The following is a 20645-nucleotide window of genomic DNA, read 5'->3' on the forward strand; positions in this document are numbered from 1 at the left end:
GCACCTTTTCCACCTGCCACCAAGAATTAACGGTGTTTTAATCTACACTGCCACTCCGAATCCCTGGAGCCCTGGATCCGTGACTGTTAAAACTGCTTGTATTTTGGGAAGTGTCTGCCTACTAGATGATACTAAGTTAGGTAATACTTGCCTATAAACCTTGGATGCACGGAGTCTCTTGTCCAGAGTAGGGGAATGGAGGACCAGAGGACATCGGTTTAAGGTGAAGGGGAATAGATTTAATAGGAATCTGAGGGGTAACTTTTTCACACAAAGGGTGGTAGGGGGTATAGAACAAGCTGCCAGAGGAGGAAGTTGAGGCTGGGACTATCGCATTGTTTAAGAAACAGTTAGACAGGTACATGGATAGGACAGGTTTGGAGGGATACTACTGTAGCTGGGACATTGTTGGCCGGTGTGGGCAAGTTGGACCGAAGGGCCTGTTTCCATGCTGTATCACTCCATGATTCTAGTATGGATGGGACATGTTGGCCGGTGTGGGCAAGTTGGGCCAAAGGGCCTGTTTCAACTGTATCAGTTTGAACACTGTAGTTGAGACTGGGGCTAAGAAACGGTTAAACAGGTACATGGATAGGATGGGTTTGGAGGGGTAGGTGGGACTAGTGTAGCTGGGACATGTTGGCCAGTGTGGGCAAGTTGGGCCAAAGGGCCTGTTTCCACGCTATGACCCTATGAGCTTGTATTTTAAATCCTTTTGGCTGCATGGAGACAGTGTGTGACTCATAATGAATGAAATTTGTGCGTATATACTTACCTTTTAACAAATTAATTTGAGTGATGTGGGCTTTGCAACATCTAATGGCCATTGGTAGTGCACTGGTGCTTGAGGTGTGGGTACACCCACAATGTGAGAGAGAGGACGTTCCATGATTTTGACTAGTCAGTGGAAAAGATAGTGATATTTCTAAGTCGGAATGATGTATGGATTGGTGAGCAAGTGGAGGTGTTCCCATGCTTTTGTAGTCCTTGCCCATCCAGTTGTTAAAGGGCATGAGTGTGGAAGGTGCTATCTGAGAAGCCTTGGTTAGAGTTAGAGTTTCATTCATTGTCAGTCAAACTTTTAGTTTGAACGAAATTGCAAACCTTGCAGTCATGACAGAAAAGAACAAGCAACAGAACACACAATGAACACAGTTTAACACAAACATCCATCACAGTGAATCTCCAGGCACCTCCTCACTGTGATGGAAGGCAAAAAGTCTTAAAGTCCTTGTCTCTTCCTTCCTTGTTCTCCCGCTGCATTGAGGCGATCCAGGCTCTCGATGTTGGGCCCCCCGCCGGGTGATGGTAAGTCCCGTGGCCGAATCCAAGCTCCGAGAATCGGTCACCAACCTGGGACCTGCGAGCTCCCGATGTTACCGTCCTCAGGGCCCGCGGCCGAAGCCTCCGAAGTCGGGTCGCAGCCACAGCGCCACCACAGCCTTGGAAGCCGCCCATCTTCGCAATGGCGAGTCCACAGGCTCCGCCACCGGAGCCTCGTGGTCGGTTCCAGTTGGAGGCCTCCAGCCCCACGATATTAGGCCTCAGCGCAGACGGAGACGGAGATACGACAAAGGAAAGGTCTCATCCCCGCTGAAGGAAGAGGTTAAAAAGGGTTTCCCCCAATGCCCCATACATACACAACTAAAATTAAACTAAAACATACATCTAACAAGACAAAAGAAAACAAAAAAAGGAAAACACAAATGGATGGCAGGCGAGCCGCAGTTGCTTGGCAGCGCCGCCACTTATGGCCGGATATCTGGTAAGTTGCTGCAGTGCACTCCATGGCAAGACTGAGAGTCCAGGAACAGCGTTTAGGATCAGAACAGATCAGAGGATGGGCTTGAGCGGCAAGTGTCAAAGATTCATGGGTATTCTTGTATCTAAGTCATTATTTTATTGTTTCCCAGGTAACTATTACTACTTTCTACCTTGGTCAAACACAAAGCCTGTGGTGACACTCACTTCGTTCTGGGAGGACATCAGCCACAGGTTGGATTCTGTGAACATCCTCTTAAAAATGGTCCACAGGCTGGTGAGCATTTACCTTTTTATTCCACTCACTTCTTCCCCTAGTCATTGAGAGATATGTTTGACGTCTTATCAGTTTGGGAGTTCTGTGATTAAACAAATCACAATTCTTTGCCACAGAAGGCTGTGGAGGCCAAGTCAATGGATATTTTTATGGCAGTGATAGATAGATAGATTCTTGATTAGTGTGGGTGTCAGAGGCTAGGGGGAGAAGGCAGGACAATGAGGTTAGGAGGGAGAGATAGATCAGCCGTAATTGAATGATGGAATAGACGAATGGCTAATTCTGCTCCTATCACTTGTGGACATGATGTCCCTGGTGTTTTCTTCCCACTACAGATTAATTTTTACCATGAATGTTAAAGCTCAATATACTGGACTCGCTGGATGTCCCTATCCAGCTATCTAGCAAGTTAAACAATTAATCCAATAAAGACCCGTAGACATGAGATGTTGTTGATTCTTTACTGTTTTCAACTGTAAAACTGTAACATACAAGCAGAAAGAGAAACCGCATATTTAGTAACGTTATACACTTGGTATAGAAACATAAACTATGATGCCACCACTAAATACAATGCTGTTATGTAAGAAACCAGCCAGGGCACATGAAACATTCTTAACTGTTAATAATAGCAATGCTGCACAATAACGTATAAAGCTGCTGTTACACAAACATGATTACTCACAGACAATGTGTCTAACAAACTGGTGCGGTGGGATGGCAGAAATTACACACTAGAATTACAGTGTGCACCATGCGGTACTGTCCCTGAGCTGGGCTTCCTGGCTTATGACAACTTCCTGCCTAACAGGAAAGGTAACCCAAAGCTGTAGGAACCTGAACATCCAGCAGGTGGCATTAATATCTGCAAACAGAAAGTGGTCCAGCACACTCAATGAAATCAAAGTATCATTGGATGTTGCATCTTTTAATTTTGGAAGATTTCAGACAGCCTTTATTAAATGTCTGAAAACATAATATCTGCTGTAATTAAATAAATTGTCCATTCTGACACTAACAAAGTATATGCCAACTTAATTCTAGTCCTTTAACTTTTTGATTGGGTGCACACATTTCCTTCATGGTCACTGCAAGCAAAGCTTTATGGCCATGGCCCCTCAGTTCCTGTGGAAATTTGCTACTTTGTTTTGAAGAATGCAAATGCTTTTCTTTCGTTCCAAATTGTGATTCGAACGTTTGGCTATCAAGTTGTACCTTCATAAGTGATAAGAGCAGGATTAGGCCATTCGGCCCATCAAGTCTACTCCGCCATTCAATCATGGCTGATCTATCTTTCCCTCTTAACCCCATTCTCCGGCCTTCTCCCCATAACCTTTGACACACGTACTAATCTTTCTTTGCCTTAAAAATATCCATTGCCTTGGCCTCACCAGCCTTCTGTGGCAATGAATTCCACAGATTCACCAACATCTGACTAAAGAAATTCCTCATCTCCTTCCTAAAGGAACGTCCTTTAATTCTGAGGCTGTGACCTCTGGTCCTAAACTCTTCCACTAGTGGAAACATCCTCTCCACATCTACTCTATCCAAGCCTTTCACTATTAGGTGAGTTTCAATGAGGTCCCCCTCATCCACCTAAACTCCAGTGCCGACAAATGCTTATCATATGTACCTTGTCTGTTGTTGTCTTCCATCTGTGAACCTTGATGGCGAGTGTTGATCAGTGTGCCAACAAAGTACTTGGCCCCTTCCTTATTAAATGTGGCACCGACTCTTCAGTAAACAAGCAACTACAACACAGTTCTTGCTGCTGTAGAACACAGGTACCATCAATAGGAATGCCACCGACCTGGTGAAAAAGCAACTCTCTACAAACTTTGAGCAACCATGTTAGAACGATAAGAGGGGATCTTGTAGACACATATAACATTTTTACAGGTTTGGACAGACTAGATGCAGGAAAAATGTTCCCGATGTTGGAGTCCAGGACCAGGGGTCACAGTTGAAGAATAAGGGGTAGGACATTTAGGACTGAGATGGGGAAAAACTTTTTTTCCCGGAGAGTTGTGAATCTGTGGAATTTTCTGTCACAGAAGGCAGTGGAGACAAATTCACTGGATGTTTTCAAGATAGAGTTAGATTTAGCTCTTGGGGCTAAAGGAATCAAGGGATATGGGGAGAAAGCAGAAACGGGGTACTGATTTTAGATGATCAGCCATGATCATATTAAATGGTGGTGCTGGCTTGAATGGTCGAATGGCCCACTCCTACATCTATTTTCCATGTGTCTATGTAAGAACTTCTGCATATAGTTGCCTTAAATTTGTAGCAGTATTTGCTCCACCCCACACCCCAATTTAAATAATGTGATTTATATAACAATAAAGATGGGTATCATAATTAACACTTCTGGAGGAAGTTCACCAACATCGATGTGTATGGAGCCATCTTATCTAAACCTGGCTTTTTATTCAACTTTGCTCAGCGGCTAGCTAAAAAATCCCATTAACATTTTTCCTTCTAGGAAGTGAACTTAACAAAATTGAAGACAGCTGTGTTGGCCAAAGTTGCAGAAGATTTACTAGCTGAATTCTGGTTCAAAGTTATTGAACAGATTATAGAAGAATGCAGGTAATACTTTCCCCATTCTTTATGAAAGTAATTTTAGCTGTGCTGATGGGGAGCCTGATAAAACATGATTTGGAAATGGAGAAATGAATGAATGAATGAATGTTTATTGGCCAATTATTCACATACAAGGAATTTGCCTTGGTGCTCCACCCACGTGACAACATGACATAGTTAGGAATGATACATAAAACATCAAACATTAATAATGAAATTCTTGATTAAACATGTGAATCCTTGTAATATTCAGTGCATATATATAAATCAATAACCCCACTCTCACCATCGACGGCACCACTGTCTCCCCATCTCCCCAGGCCCGCAACCTTGGCGTGAGCTTTGATTCCACCCTCTCCCTTGAGCCTCACATCCGCCATGTCATTAAAACCTCCTTCTTTCATCTCCACAACATCGCCAAACTCAGACCCTCTCTCACACCGCCCGCTGCTGAAAGACTCATCCATGCCTTCATCTCCTCCCGACTGGACTATTGCAACTCACTTCTCCTTGGCATCAGCTCCACTGACTCCCAACTGGTCCAGAACGCAGCCGCCGGACTCATCACCCACACCAAATCCTGGCATCACATCACTCCAGTCCACAAACAACTTCACTGGCTTCCCATCTCCCACCGGATCACCTACAAAATCCTGATCCTCACCTACAAAGCCCTCCACCATCTCCCCCCCCCATATCTCACTGACCTCCTCTCCCCCTACCAACCCTCACGGTCCCTCAGATCCACATCAGCTGGTCTCCTCTCCATCCACGAGTCCAACCCCCGCAGTTTTGGGGACAGAGCCTTCTCCAGGGCAGCTCCCAGGCTCTGGAACTCCCTCCCCCAACTGATCCGCAATTCCGTGTCCCTCACCATCTTCCAGTCCCGCCTCAAGACCCATCTCTTCACCTCTGCCTATCCTTAGCCTCACGTGCCGTCCCTTTCATCTGTGCATTAATTGCCTCATACTGTGTTTTGTATTGAATTCTGTCTTTACTTTGTGTACTAGTCATGTCTCTACTATTTATTTCATTCCCCTTACATGTTTTTCCTCTACCTGCTAAGTTTTTGTAAGGTGTCCTTGAAACTCTTGAAAGAGTTAGCAAATGAAATTCCTCGTATGTTGCAAAACATACTTGGCTAATAAAGTATTATTGTGATTGTCAAACGTCACCCGTTCCTTCTCTCCAGAGATGCTGCCTGCCCTGCTGAGTTACTCCAGCATTTTGTGTCTATCTTCAGTTACTTGGCTGGGGTTGACAGTCCCTTTCGGTGAGCTTTGCGTTACAATCTCTCTTCTGATTTCAGCCAACCCTTGCCAGTTGTTGAAGGTAAACCTAATGTGACCCAGCTGGATTTGCAAATCCACAAGCTGCGTACAAACACACTGGCATCTATTGTTGAATCCGCACAAACCTGGCGAAACGAAGCAAGTGATCCCAAGGAAACAATCCCTGATATGGAAAGCTGGCTAGAGGACCTCAAATCATTGTCTGAGGAGGTTAGTGGTCATATCTTGCATTCTCCACCATCTTCATGTCGGCACAGTGTTCATTACACCCGTCATCAAAATTAATTTATCGCTTGGATAACATCTGCATTTAACTGAAAACTAGCTCTCTATAGTAATTCATCATCGTTGAAAACATTAGCAACGCAGTGGTGCTGGTTTCCAACGGGAACGGTGACGGACGCAGCGCACATCTCTGTCCTCCAGTTCCTGCGGACTTCCGCCGCTGGAAGTATAGGATTTTGGTGTTTGTGCTTTGCCATCATTCCTTACAATGCTGTGTACGACAGTGATTGCAACTTCTACTGAAGTGTGGGTGGCCGTTGGCTCGCTAGGAGCTCGTCCGCCGTTTGACACGTCTTGTTTTTGGCCCTGCTGGGGGTCCACAGCCCCCTCCTCACCTGGCAAACCAGGTGGGGGAGACGGTTTAGTCGCCGACTATCCGACCATGGAGCAGGTAGCACAGGATTACATGGTCCCTGCAAATCTAATTTATGTAGCGTGGTTCAATTCTGAATGCTTCAAAGAAATACTGTAGCATACATTTCAATACCAAACCAAATCAGAAGAGAAGGTAAATGTTACGTATATCCAAAGAGTGCGGTTAAAGGAGTGGGTGGGAGCGGTGTTTCAGACGTGAGTTTATGGGGAACTGCAAAGCATTGCACTAGACATCCACAAGTGCAGTTCTTAGCAGAATAGTTACAATTTGGAGATTTAAGAAGTTTGCAATGAAGGAAATTGGTGCAAAACCAAAATTAGTCAGTCAAGCAAGCTGGGGCAGTTGAGGTGAGGAGAGTAGTGTGTATGAGGCTAAAGCCCGCATTTTGTAGCTTTTACTATTTTGTGGAAATACTTAGTTTAAAGCACGTGTGTATTTTGAAAGGCAATAGAAAGCGTTGAAAAGCCATACGTATCCCATGTTCTGAGCAGGAAATGACAAATGAAGTGCCTAGTTTTTGTCTTACTCATTGCTATATGCTAGAAAAACCACAGTAAATGGTAAAGATCTTCCTTTGATTTATCCTACCAGCCACAAAACAGCATGCCCGATGTTATCATCTGGATGATATGCGATGAGAAACGAGTTGCCTATGCCCGCATTCCAGCTCACGAACTGCTCTACTCAACTACAAGTGAGGAAGCCTGTGGCAGATACTGTGGAAAGACACGGACAATAGTCTTGAAGGTAGCCAGGAATGTTACAGCTGACATTAATATAGTGATGCTCTTAAAGCATTTTATTTGCTGTTATTCTGTCAAATTTTGCAAAGATCATTTCAATATTGCTTTCTTAAGATCTGATATAATAGTATAATATTTCCAGATATTATATTCATGTTTTCCCTTCCTTTGCTAAATGGAGTAAGTTTTAATTTATTTGTGGGATATTGGCAAGGAGACGCAATTATTTTCAGTTCAAACTGCATTTGAGATGGTGTGTTGTGTGACCTCTTCAAACTCTAGTCCATGTGATAAGAGAATTCCCCAAAGAGTAATTCGTAGGAGCACTATAATGTTGACTGAAATGAAGGAATGACACTGCACTTCCAAGTACAGTTGGTGCCCTGTTTAGAGGTGGAGGTGTTCAGGTGTTTAATATGAACATAGAAACATAGAAAATAGGTGCAGAAGGAGGCCATTCGGCCCTTCAAGCCAGCACCGCCATTCATTGTGATCATGGCTGATCGTCCCCAATCAATAACCCGTGCCTGCCTTCTCACCAAGTATGGTAGCATTATATACTTGAGAGATGCTTTTGAAGAAAGCTTTGTGAATTGTTGCCGTTTACTTTGCGGAAACATGCATTCTTTACCACTTGCTGATGCGTTGATTTAACAATTCCGTTTCTATTTAATTTCGATATTAAATGATTCTCAAAAATCAAGATAAAAATGCTGGCCTTGGCATCTTTTGGAATCCAAGTGCTACTTTAGTTTAGTTTTCCAACCTTATTTATTACTAGTCAGAGCCAAGCTGAAGCTTTCTTGAAATTCCACAACTAGTAGAAACAAAACATGAGAATTTCTGCAGTATTATTTTTGCATTAGTTGTGGTGGATTATGTGTTGAAGTCGTTCCAGTAATCATTTGAGCTGCTGTTATGTTTGTGTTAGCAGACTGCGAATTGTTTTATGATTTAACTATCCTATACCTAATTTAATGGGCATTTTTTCCCCTCTGAAGATGACAACTTTGGCAAAGCATAATTTTTCTTACTCTGGCAGTCTCTACGCAAAGTGTCTACATCTATGAGCTTGGGCAGGAAGTCGGATACAGACGTTTTTAATGGTTGAGGACCAATGTCTCTTGCATTGACCATAACCTGCACAGCAATGGTTTATTTGAGAGCAGGAGAGTCCAAATCATGGTCGATTTGAGTGAGTGTCTCATTGGCTTTGGATGTAATTTCATCCTTTGTTCAAATGGGGAATCAGAACTAGATTGCAGAGGTGAGTGGAGAGAGACGGTCTTCGGCATTGAGCAACATTTAACCATGCATGGCATCAAGGACCCCTAGTAAAACTAAGTCTGTGGGGATCATGAGAAATCTTTAAGGAGGTGGAAGGTTGGGATGTGGAGCTTGTGTGAAGGAGGATAGCTTTGTTGGTTGCGGATGAAACATCTACCTCCATGAAAGTTGTGTCGAGTGTTTATCGGAGCGGTGCCGAAGGCCAACTATCTTCACCTATTTAGTTTATTGATACAGCGCGGAAACAGGCCCGTCAGCCCACCGAGTGCGAATATCGATCCCCGCACATTAACACTATGGCTAATTTACAATTATACCAAGCCAATTAATCTACAAACCTGGATGTCTTTGGAGTGTGGGAGGAAACCGATCTCGGAGAAAACCCACACGGTCACGGGCAGAACGGACAAACTCCATACGGACAGAACCCATAGTCGGGATGGAACCCGGGTCTCTGGTGCTGTAAGGCAGCAACTCCACCGGTGTGCCACTGTTGCAATTAATAACCTTCCTTCCATCCCAGGGTTAGAGATAGGACAGTTATTTGTGCAATAATTTAATTCTATTCACATACCCTCAATAAATGCTGCATGCAGGCATGGACCAAGACCTGGGTTACCAGACGGCCAGGACTAAACACTCTGCAACTCCAAGCAGTTTGCAAAACACATCCTACAGTACATGTCAAATCCCTGAACTCCCACTAAGCTTTCCAGCATCTCTGCAGTGCAATTGAACCCCCCCCCCCCCCCAGTTGAATGTGTGCAAGTCCATAGATGTCTAAAATAAAAACCCATGCTAGATTGGCACCCCATTCACTGTCCTAAACATTCATTTCCTCCGTCACAGGAATATCATGGTTACCTTGTGTGTGATTATTAAAATGTACTGTATTAACTCGCCTCCATCTCCTGCCAGGAGGCTGAGGGCAATAGGCATCTGGAAATGCCAACACCCATAGGTTTCACTTATCACTGGGCAGTCACGGTGGCGCAGCGGTAGAGTTGCTGCCTTACAGCAAAATGCAGCGCCGGAGACCCGGGTTCGATCCCGACTACGGGCGCTGTCTGTACGGAGTTTTACGTTCTCCCCGTGACATGCGCGAGTTTTCTCCCAGTTCTCCGGTTTCCTCCCACATTCCAAAGACGTACAGGTTTGTAGGTTAATTGGCTTGGTGAATGTGTAAATGATCGTGTGTGTGTGTGTGTTAGATAGTGTGCGGGGATCGCTGGTCAGCGCGGACTCAGTGGGCCGAAGGGCCTGTTTCCGCGTTGTATTTTTAAGACTAAAACTAAAGGAGGAACTGCAGATACACAAAATTGCTGGAGAAACTCAGCGGGTGCAGCAGCATCTATGGAGCAAAGGAAATAGGCGACGTTTCGGGCCGAAACCCTTCTTCAGACTCAAGGGACACAGAGGAACTGCAGATGCTGGTTTAAGCCAAAGATAGACACAAAATGCTGGAGTAACTCAGCAGGACAGGAAGCATCACTGGAGAGACAGAATGGGTGACGTTTTGGGTCGAGACCCTTCTACAGACTGATGTAAGGGGAGAGGGAGATACATAGATAAGGATGTGTAAGGTGTGAAACCAGGACAAAGGCGGGTGGACATCAAGGAAAATGCACAATAAACAGACAATAGGTGCAGGAGTAGGCCATTCGGCCCCAAGCCAGCACCGCCACTCACTGTGATCATGGCTGATCATCCACAATCATTACCCCGTTCCTGCCTTCTCCCCATATCTATCGACTCTGCTAGCTGGGAGAAGGAAACAACAAAGTAAAAAGATAAACTAGTCGGAGACATTCAGACTGGTTGGAGAACTGGTGGGGGGGGGGGGGGGGGTGTGGAGAGAGAGAGGGAAAGCAAGGGTTACTTGAGTTGAGAAGTCAATGTTTATACTGCTGGGTTGTTAGCTTCCCAAGCGAAATATGCTCCCCACGGTTCCTGGTGAATTTCAGAACTGAAGTGCAGGATTGCTGAGCTCGCGTTTTTGCATATCTTTCGTTCATTTTTTCCATGTCCCTCCACATCACTGTCGATATCTCTCGATTCCCTTTCAGTCTGAAGAAAGTTCTCATCGAACCATAGAAACATAGAAAATAGGTGCAGGAGGTGGCCCTTTGGCCCTTCGAGCCAGCACCGCCATTCATTGTGATCATGACTGATCATCCACAATCAGTAACCCGTGCCTGCCTTCACCCCATATCCATTGATTCCACTAGCCCCAAGAGCTCTATCTAACTCTCTTTTAAATTCATCCAGGGAATTGGCCTCTACTGCCCTCCGTGGCAGAGAATTCCACAAATTCACAACTCTCTGAGTGAAAGATTTTTTCTAATCTCCGTTTAAAATGGCCTCCCCTTTATTCTTGGACTGTGGCCCCTGGCGCTGGCCTCCCCCAACATTGGGACATTATTCTAGCTTGCCCAGTCCTTTAATAATTTTATATGTTTCTATAAGATCCCCTCTCATCTGTCTAAATTCCAGTGAATACAAGCCCAGTCTTTCCAATCTTTCCTCATTTGACAGTCCCTTCATCCCAGGGATTTACATTGCGAACCTACGCTGCACTGCCCCAATAGCAAGCATGGCCTTCCTCAAATTAGGAGACCAAAACTGCACACAATACTCCAGGTGTGGTCTCACCAGGGCCCTGTGCAACTGCAGAAGGACCTCTTTACTCCTATACTCAAATCCTTTTGTTATGAAGGCCAACATGCCATTAGCTTTCTTCACTGCCTGCTGTATCTGCATATTTACTTTCCGTGACTGGTGTACAAGGACACCCAGGTCTCATTACACTTCCCTTTTTCCTAATCTGACACCATTGAGATAATAATCTGCCTCCTTGTTCTTGCCGCCAAAGTGGATAACTTCACATTTATCTACATTTCACGACTTGAAACGCGACATGTTCCTTCCCTCCAGAGAAGCTGCCTGTCCTGCTGAGTTACTATAGCTTTTTGTGTCTATCTTCTGTTTAAACCAGCATCTGCAGTTCCTTCTTGCACATTGCTGAGCTCTCACTGTTCCTGAGGTTGAACTGACATCCCAGAACACTTCCGGGACCCACTCAAGTGAAATGTCTTGTTTCGAAGAACCACAACCAGAAACTGATTCCTTCCCCCACACCCACACACCAAACCACAATACAAGTGTAGCATCTGTTCACATTATTACTGAATAAAGTCAATAATAGCTTCCTTTTAAGTATTAAGATGGTGCATTTATTTTTGACATAATTTCCTGGGGTTTAACTGAACCAAACAGTGTCTCAGAATTGATTTTCAAGGTTCATTGCTTTCAAATTGAAACAACCCTGTGAAACTACACATTTCCTTTCCTTGCTACCTTTTCAAGTGATTTAGCTGCTTTTATCCATTCTATATGAAGAGAGAAAGTGTAGTCCTGCCCGTGGAATATTAAAACTTACAATCATTCCGTTCCTCAGACTCTCAGATTTTGTGAACAATATGTCATGCAATATGGTTTTATGAATGTGTCTATTTTGCTATAAAATAGTAAGATTAAACGAGAACTTACCAGTTTGAAGTTTGATCTGTATTTTATGAGGAGGAACGTTGAGGGAATACATGAAAGAAACCCGCTACGCGCATGCGTGTCATCCTTCAAAGCAGCGGTGTGAGGTCACAGATACCCTATATTGACCTAAAATAGCAAGATTATCAAAGAGATACCAGCTCAAGATTTGACCCTATGAGGGTGGGAGCGGAGGGCATGTATTCCCTCAACGTTCCTCCTCATAAAATACAGATCAAACTTCAAACTGGTAAGTTCTCGTTTAATCTTACTATTTTACTTCGGAGTCACGTGAGGGACTCCATGAAAGATTTCAAAGCTCTGTGACCTCATGCCGTGGAAACGAGTCCATGCTTCACAACTGCCTTGGTAGTTAGAGAGAAATTGTTAATTATATTCAAAGCATTCATACCAATTATTTAATGGAAATGATAAATAATATCGAATTAATTGAAATCATAACCCTGTATTCTTCAGGGATAAATTATCATACAGAACTTAAAATTGGTCCCCGAAAACACGTTCCCATACTGCTAACTGGTTTGTTAACATTTCTGAAACGTATTCTCCAACAACCATCCTGCAATCCTGATGATTTGGTCCATGGATACATCAAGGCGTTTTGCTGCAGATGTAGCTGCAGCCCTGGTGGGGTGAAAATGAAATATGTTATTGTCCACTCCCGCCTATCAGACCATTTCGCGGTGGCAGAAATATGGGATATGAGTTACACTCTATGGTACAGTATCTTAAAGCTGATTAAACGCCAATTCCTTGCCTCTGATAGCCTTTTTTCTTACTGTATAACAAAACCATACTTTACTATACAGAGGCATTGTCCTCCGGGTAGGCCATCAATTCTATGACCTGCCCCGCTAATCCTGGCCTATTTTGTTTAATAATACGGTCCTGGATCACAAACCTCAATCTTCGTGCCGCAATAGTGAAGCCATCCAGTCTTACTTTTAGCAATAACTGGAGCTTATACACTGTGACTAGCGCTATCAGCATACCATTTCTAGTTAGTTATCCAGATTTAATGCTGTAGCCGGCGACCAATTCCTTAGCAAGATCAAAGCCACACTTACATTCCAAATATAGTTATGTTACTGTTTCTTGCCATAAATAACTTGACAATGCACTTTCGGCATTATTCACAGTGCTGAAACACAGTCCTCCATATTGCAGGCTGGTAAGCAACTGTAGCACCCCTGGAACATCCTTATTTCTGTGGTCCAGAAAGTTATCATGGCAGTAATTAGTCCATTTTAATAGGACGTAAATACTGTTATAGAGTAGACCTTCTTCGTGCTGCTGTGATCATGTCCACAGTTCCATCGATAGCCCCATGTCCCATAGCGGTGTTATAGAGTCTACAACCTACTAAATCAATATTTTCTATGACATGGATAGCTATCCTCAGTTACTGGATGCACCAGCAACTTAGGACTACGGCTATCGTTATACATAGTTCCAGCACCATGTCCTGTACCCCGGGAAAACCATAGTTGGGTAAGCCAATCAGGTACTAAGACATCCCCAATGCCGATTCCTGTTGAATGTCCCTTCGTACCCCAAATTTATAACTAGACAAGGAGGTAATACATAAATGGAAAACCCCTCCCCTAGTGCAGTGAAAACAGCATCTGTAGCTTCTGCCTCAGGATCTGGTATCAATGATACATACCTCGGTAACTGGTGATTTAACCCCGGATGCAATTCTAATATCCGGCCTTACCTACTTTACTGATTTTAGCAAATACCATCTATCCAACATCCATTTAGTACTTCCAATAATTTTTCGTGGCCTGGTGTCTGCCACTGATTTAGTATCCCTGGTAGATATGTAGCCCATAACCAAATATTCCTTTGGACACACCATTCCCAACTTTAATTTGCCAATTCATCACAAGCTGGCGATATCTTTCCACCCATATGACTTAAATATGCCATCACCGAGGTATTATCTATCTACCATCTAGCATGCTGCAGTTTCATTCCTGAGCAATAAGATTTTTGCCCATGAAATGCACTTAACATTTCTAACCCTTAGTGTTATGTAGGTTAGCTTCTTATATATTCCATCTCCCCCATAGCTCGAGATGGTATCAGTTGTACCATAACCAATTGCACTGGCGTCTGTTTGTAATAGCACAGACGGGTTGTGAATAACTATTGGGTTTGGAGCAATACTAAACATTGTGTTCCCCACATTGTAATTCTTTTATAGCTTCTATCATTTTCTCCCCTTGGCCAAAATAAATGACCTCTATAATATATGCACCCATTAAACTCTGTGGCTTTCCATATTAGTAAAGTCATTAACATATTAAATGTGTTAATGGTGTCAATTTTGACTTAAGTGGATGGATAATGAATCCCAGCTGTTCAAACAATAGTTTAGTGGCAACCACTGGCTAACATGCCGATTCATAAGTTATTCCCACAATAAGGATATCATCCAACTATACCATTACTCTATGATTTTGGTGCTGCCACAGTCCCAACGCTGGTTTAAAATTTTTCCCCCTGTTGGATATTGAGTAGCAAGGATCTTAAAGATTAATACTTGCCATACAGTAGTCTGCTGAACACTAAGTCTTTAGCACTGCTAAAAATATCCATTTTTAAAATGAATATATTGCACAACATTGTGAAGTATTGATAATCCATAATAATACGGCAACCCCCATCTTTCTTATTTCTAATAAAGATATTTGAGACAAATCCTGTTGTTCAGGTTTGGTTTATTCCATTACCAGCATGTATATCTGTCCGGTATATGTTGTACTGGAGGGTTTTGTTTGTGTAGAAACTCTATCAGATATCCCTTAAAACTGCTAAGGATATATCTGTCCATAGATATATTACACCATGCTTCAACATGAAGTTGCAATATCCCTCCAACTTCCGTGCTCCCTATTAATGCTGGAGCCCCAAATTCACCTACCTCCATGGTATTGGTGGTAACCAAGTTATTTTTCTTGGTTTCATATGCGGTTGTGGAGAGCCTAATGGTTAATGTTACTTATGCATCTTCCACAGTGGTCGTCCCGGCCCAAACCCTAAACAGGACGCTGCTGCTGGGTACCTCTGCCCAATTCTTTGTAGTATAATACAAAAACACTACCTCTCTTAGGATGCACATGAGGTTAATGTCTTCCCCAGATAACCTTTGGATGCTTTAATCAGCCCCAAAGTGAAGCCTCCTCGCCAATTCTTTACCTGTTTAGACAGGTCTCCCCCCCCCCCCCCCCAAATAACGGGGTGTATAGCCCTTTGCTTACATAGTATAGCGAACTAGGGTCTAGAGCTGGCTTAATGGCCCTTCAAACTGCACATTCCAAAAAAATAGTGCTAATGGCATCCTTGTGGTCACTAATATTGTACACCTTATTTAACATGCGGGCCAAAGCTGTTATGCCCGCCATGAGACCTTTCAGAGTATTACGGATTTTCCCAACTCCTAACGGCCTTCCCAACATGTCTGCAAATGCACCTGTAACAATGGCTACATTAAGAGCAGCACAATATTCCGGGGTATAGAAGCCTTGCCAACACTTCAGCAAAAATATTAGCTTGAAGTTGATGGGTGGACACACAGTCCTTCAATACTCACAGCCATCCTCTCGCAATCCTTCTCCGTGAGTTCTGCTGGCAGTACTGCTCATCATGTTCGGCAGGTTGTTTCCCCCCCCCTTCAATAGGGGACAGTGGCTCCATCACCTGCTCAGGCTTTACCCCGTCAGACCTTCCATACCCTCCTAAGAGGCGTCCGACATTTCATGCAGCCCATATGGGAAACTGCTGTGGGACTTATATTATTATTTGCCCACTGTGGCTACCTCCAATCCCGGAGCCTGCCAATATGGAGAATTTTACTCCAGCAAACCGCTCCAGCCGACTTACATGCTCTCGGGCACTCGTCGTCGCGGGTGCTTAATATATGGGACCGCTCCTGCCGACCTTGGTGCTCTCGGGCACTAGTCGCACGCGGTATATCCCACAGCCCGTCCCCATGCCTACGGGCACTGGACCGTTCCCCATGGTCCTGGTCCTCACGGGCACCTCTACCCATTTAGGGTGAAGTTTGGCACTCGCTCCCATCTGGGAGATGCTGGTGCCGACATTTATAGCTGGCTGCTGCTGGTCATTAAACAACAGCCCTTCAGCTCTATACTGACATCAGTCGGTGGCTCCCTGCTGTTCAGCATCCCACCAGTAACCACCTGTGGCTGTGGCCTGCCTTCCTCAGGTGGCTCCCTTCTGTTCAGCAACATACCAGTCTCTTCAGAATTCAGCAAGCACTCTGGAAAAAGCACCAAAAAAGGTAAGGGAAATTTGTTCTTACCTGTACTGGTTTTCAGCCTGCCGTTTTCGGAGGAACGTCCTTCCTCCCGCAGCCCCACAGACCCCGTAGCACAGGTCCATGGGCTGCTGTTCCCGATGTCTGCTCTCTCTCTCTCTCCCCGGGTGGTGCAGCTGATTTAATCAGCTGCGGAGCGCCGAACGACTGCGTCTAAAAATAGACCCGACTTGGTCTAGAAACTCCCCGGGCCGTGTAGCTTAGTTTCCCGCCCGGCAGCAGTGTCTTGCCGGTGCGGGGAGCAACGTCGGGCACAGCTGTTCTGTGCTAAAAATAGCCGTTAGGGAAACCTCTCCGGAGGATTCCCCGCTAACGGCTGCTGCTAGCTGGTTCTGGCTGCAACATTTCTACAGTCTCCCTCCAGCTCCTGCAGCTTCTTGTATTTCCTACCTGCAAGGTAAGTGGAAAAATTTTGCAGTCTCTTACCTGCTTCTTTGCCTTTCTCTCTAGGGAGACGTTGTCTCCCACTTCTGACTCCTTCAATGCGTGTATGCGATATGACACGCATGCGCGTAGCGGGTTTCTTTCATGGAGTCCCTCACGTGACTCCGAAGTAAAATCTGAAGTATATAACGCAGTATCTGTAATGTTGTGAGTTGTGGTAGAAAATACTGTCTGAATCAAGTTTTGGTCCAAGTATTTTGCCACCCCCTTGTGGAACAATCATTATATTTGTTATCCTTGGCAGTCAACATTGAATGGAGGGCAGAGGGTGGGGGATGATGAAGGAGAGGGTGAGTGGGGTGGGGGGGGGGGGAGGGGGGGGGGGGGGGCAAGAACTGCTGCCAGATTTTGGATTTCAAAATCAAGCTACTGAAAAGTTGAATCTCAATGTGTTTATTTGACATGTTGTACAATCCATCCCCAACATTTTCCCCCTCCCCCACAAAGAGGAAATCTTTGTAAGTTTGAGTAAACTTTTTGATGGTTAAATTTATTGATTGAAAGACACAGCAAGAAAGCGAGCTCTTTGGCCCACCGAGTCCATGCCAATTATCGATCACCATTTCACACCAGTTCCATATTATCCTACTTTTCCATCCTATCTCAAGATACAAGATACATTTAATTGTCATTTGGACCCCTTGAGGTCCAAACGAAATGCCGTTTCTGCAGCCATACATTACAAACACATAGACCCAAGACACAACATAATTTACATAAACATCCATCACATCGCTGTGATGGAAGGCCTAATAAACTTATCTCTCCACTGCACTCTCCCCCCCCCCCGATGTCAGAGTCAAAGTCAAAGCCCCCGGCTGGCGATGGCGATTGTCCCGCGGCCATTAAAGCCACGCCGGGTGATGCAAGGTCGCACACCGGGTCTTGCTGCTAGAGCCCCCGGCGTGCGCTCGCAGAGTCCCGCGGCCATTCCAAGCCGCGCGGGGCAGTGATGTAGGCCCCGCTCCAGGAGCTCTTCAACCCCGCAACTCGGGCGGGGGAAGTCGCCGTTGCGAGAGCCCTGAAAAGCGGTCTCCCTCCAGGGAGCCGCGGGCTCCCGGTGCCGCCGTCCACACACCACACACCACACACACACTCTACACACCAAGAGTAATTTATAGAGGCCGGTTAACTTACAAACACACATGGTCTTTGGGATGTGGGAGGAAACTGGAGATCCCCAGAGGAAACCCCTGCATCACGGGAAGAACGTGCAAGCTCAACACAGACAGCACCCAAGGTCAGGATCAAACCCAGGTCTCTAGCTTTACCAGCTGCACCCCTGTGCGACCCCATGCGTGGCAGTGAGCTTACAAGCACCACCAACTTGGAAAAGAAAGAGTTTAAAGGGCCTGTCCCACTTGGGCGTCATTTGCGTGTCATTTATGCGACATCATTCACGCGTCATGACACGCGCATGGTGCGCATTACACGCGCATGGTGCGTGGTGACGTAGGCAGTGATGCAAAGTCGCGTACGGCGCCCCAGGATTTTGGGATGTGCAAATGAGGCCCAAGTGGGATAGGCCCTTAACTAATTGCAAGTGAACTGATGATCCCCGCAGAGAACTAGTAAACCTACTACTCTGAACCTAAACTACCCATTCTCAACATGAATAACCATCTCTGCACCATGAGAATGTAGTAACTACCAGAACATAGAAACATAGAAATTAGGTGCAGGAGTAGGCCATTCGGCCCTTCGGCCCTTCGAGCCTGCACCACCATTCAATATGATCATGGCTGATCATCCAACTCAGTATCCCGTACCTGCCTTCTCTCCATATCCCCTGATCCCCTTAGCCACAAGGGCCACATCTAACTCCCTCTTAAACATAGCCAATGAACTGGCCTCAACTACCCTCGGTGGCAGAGAGTTCCAGAGATTCACCACTCTCTGTGTGAAAAAAGTTCTTCTCATCTCGGTTTTAAAGGATTTCCCCCTTATCCTTAAGCTGTGACCCCTTGTCCTGGACTTCCCCAACATCGGGAACAATATTCCTGCATCTAGCCTGTCCAACCCCTTAAGAATTTTGTAAGTTTCTATAAGATCCCCTCTCAATCTCCTAAATTCTAGAGAGTATAAACCAAGTCTATCCAGTCTTTCTTCATAAGACAGTCCTGACATCCCAGGAATCAGTCTGGTGAACCTTCTCTGCACTCCCTCTATGGCAATAATGTCCTTCCTCAGATTTGGAGACCAAAACTGTACGCAATACTCCAGGTGTGGTCTCACCAAGACCCTGTACAACTGCAGTAGAACCTCCCTGCTCCTATACTCAAATCCTTTTGCAATGAAAGCTAACATACCATTCGCTTTCTTTACTGCCTGCTGCACCTGCATGCCTACCTTCAATGACTGGTGTACCATGACACCCAGGTCTCGCTGCATCTCCCCCTTTCCCAATCTGCCACCATTTAGATAATGGTCTGCTTTCCCGTTCTTGCCACCAAAATGGATAACCTCACATTTATCCACATTATACTGCATCTGCCAAACATTTGCCCACTCCCCCAGCCTATCCAAGTCACCTTGCAGTCTCCTAGCATCCTCCTCACAGCTAACACTGCCCCCCAGCTTAGTGTCATCCGCAAACTTGGAGATATTGCCTTCAATTCCCTCATCCAGATCATTAATATATATTGTAAATAGCTGGGGACCCAGCACTGAGCCTTGCGGTACCCCACTAGTCACTGCCTGCCATTGTGAAAAGGACCCGTTTACTCCTACTCTTTGCTTCCTGTTTGCCTGCCAGTTCTCTATCCACATCAATACTGAACCCCCAATGCCGTGTGCTTTAAGTTTGTATACTAATCTCTTATGTGGGACCTTGTCGAAAGCCTTCTGGAAGTCCAGCTACACCACATCCACTGGTTCTCCCCTATCCACGCTACTAGTTACATCCTCGAAAAATTCTATAAGATTCGTCAGACATGATTTACCTTTCGTAAATCCATGCTGACTTTGTCCAATGATTTCACCACTTTCCAAATGTGCTGCTATCCCATCTTTAATAACTGACTCTACCAGAATCTCCAGCTCATGTTCAATATTGCAGGACGGGTGGGCCGATTGTGTCCACTGGGCTCCATGGATCTCAAGTGTCATTGTGTAACTTGTTTAGCAACTCAATGCTGGCCTTTGTTGAGTCTATGATTGACTTTGCTGTACGAGTTGTAGATGGAACAAATACAAGCTACACTTCTCATAGATTAGATTGGTGGGAAGCTGATTGATGTTTCTGTGGCCGGAGCAAGATGGCGGAACAAGATGGCGGAGGCTGGTTGTTAAAATGGGTCCTATAATCACCCATGAATCCGCCCATGAGCGTACTACACGTTTGCGTGAGAGTAACCCATCTTGCTCTGCTCTAAGATCTTTGCCCATGACTACCCAAACTGAAAAGCTTGACTTGGTAAAACCAGTAGAAAGAAACTCATCCACTTGTCACTTGCATTGAACACGCATTGTATGTATTTTTAGCATAAAAACAGGCCCTTCAGCCCACAGAGTTCATGCTGACCAGCGTTTCCCGTACACCAACACTATCATACATGCTGGGGATAATTTACAATCTTTACCAAAACCCATTAAAGTCCAAACTGTACATCTTTGGAGTGTGGGAGGAAACCAGAGCACCTGGTTACTGTTGATTACTTGCAATTCTAAATGTTGGATTTTG

At 45.0% G+C, this 20645-nt stretch overlaps 1 protein-coding gene across 1 annotated transcript in view; it reads left to right on the forward strand.

The window, feature by feature from the left end:
* The window catches only part of LOC129703906 (myoferlin-like), a 329673-nt gene that overhangs the window by 131082 nt on the left and 177946 nt on the right, over positions 1-20645 (forward strand). Inside the window, exons 20-23 of the mRNA XM_055646609.1 lie at positions 1914-2038; positions 4524-4630; positions 5934-6126; positions 7169-7324. Coding sequence (XP_055502584.1) covers positions 1914-2038; positions 4524-4630; positions 5934-6126; positions 7169-7324 — 581 coding nt within the window. The remainder of the gene's footprint in view (positions 1-1913; positions 2039-4523; positions 4631-5933; positions 6127-7168; positions 7325-20645) is intronic.

Source organism: Leucoraja erinacea, chromosome 15 (assembly GCF_028641065.1).
Source record: "Leucoraja erinacea ecotype New England chromosome 15, Leri_hhj_1, whole genome shotgun sequence".
NCBI lineage: Eukaryota > Metazoa > Chordata > Chondrichthyes > Rajiformes > Rajidae > Leucoraja > Leucoraja erinaceus.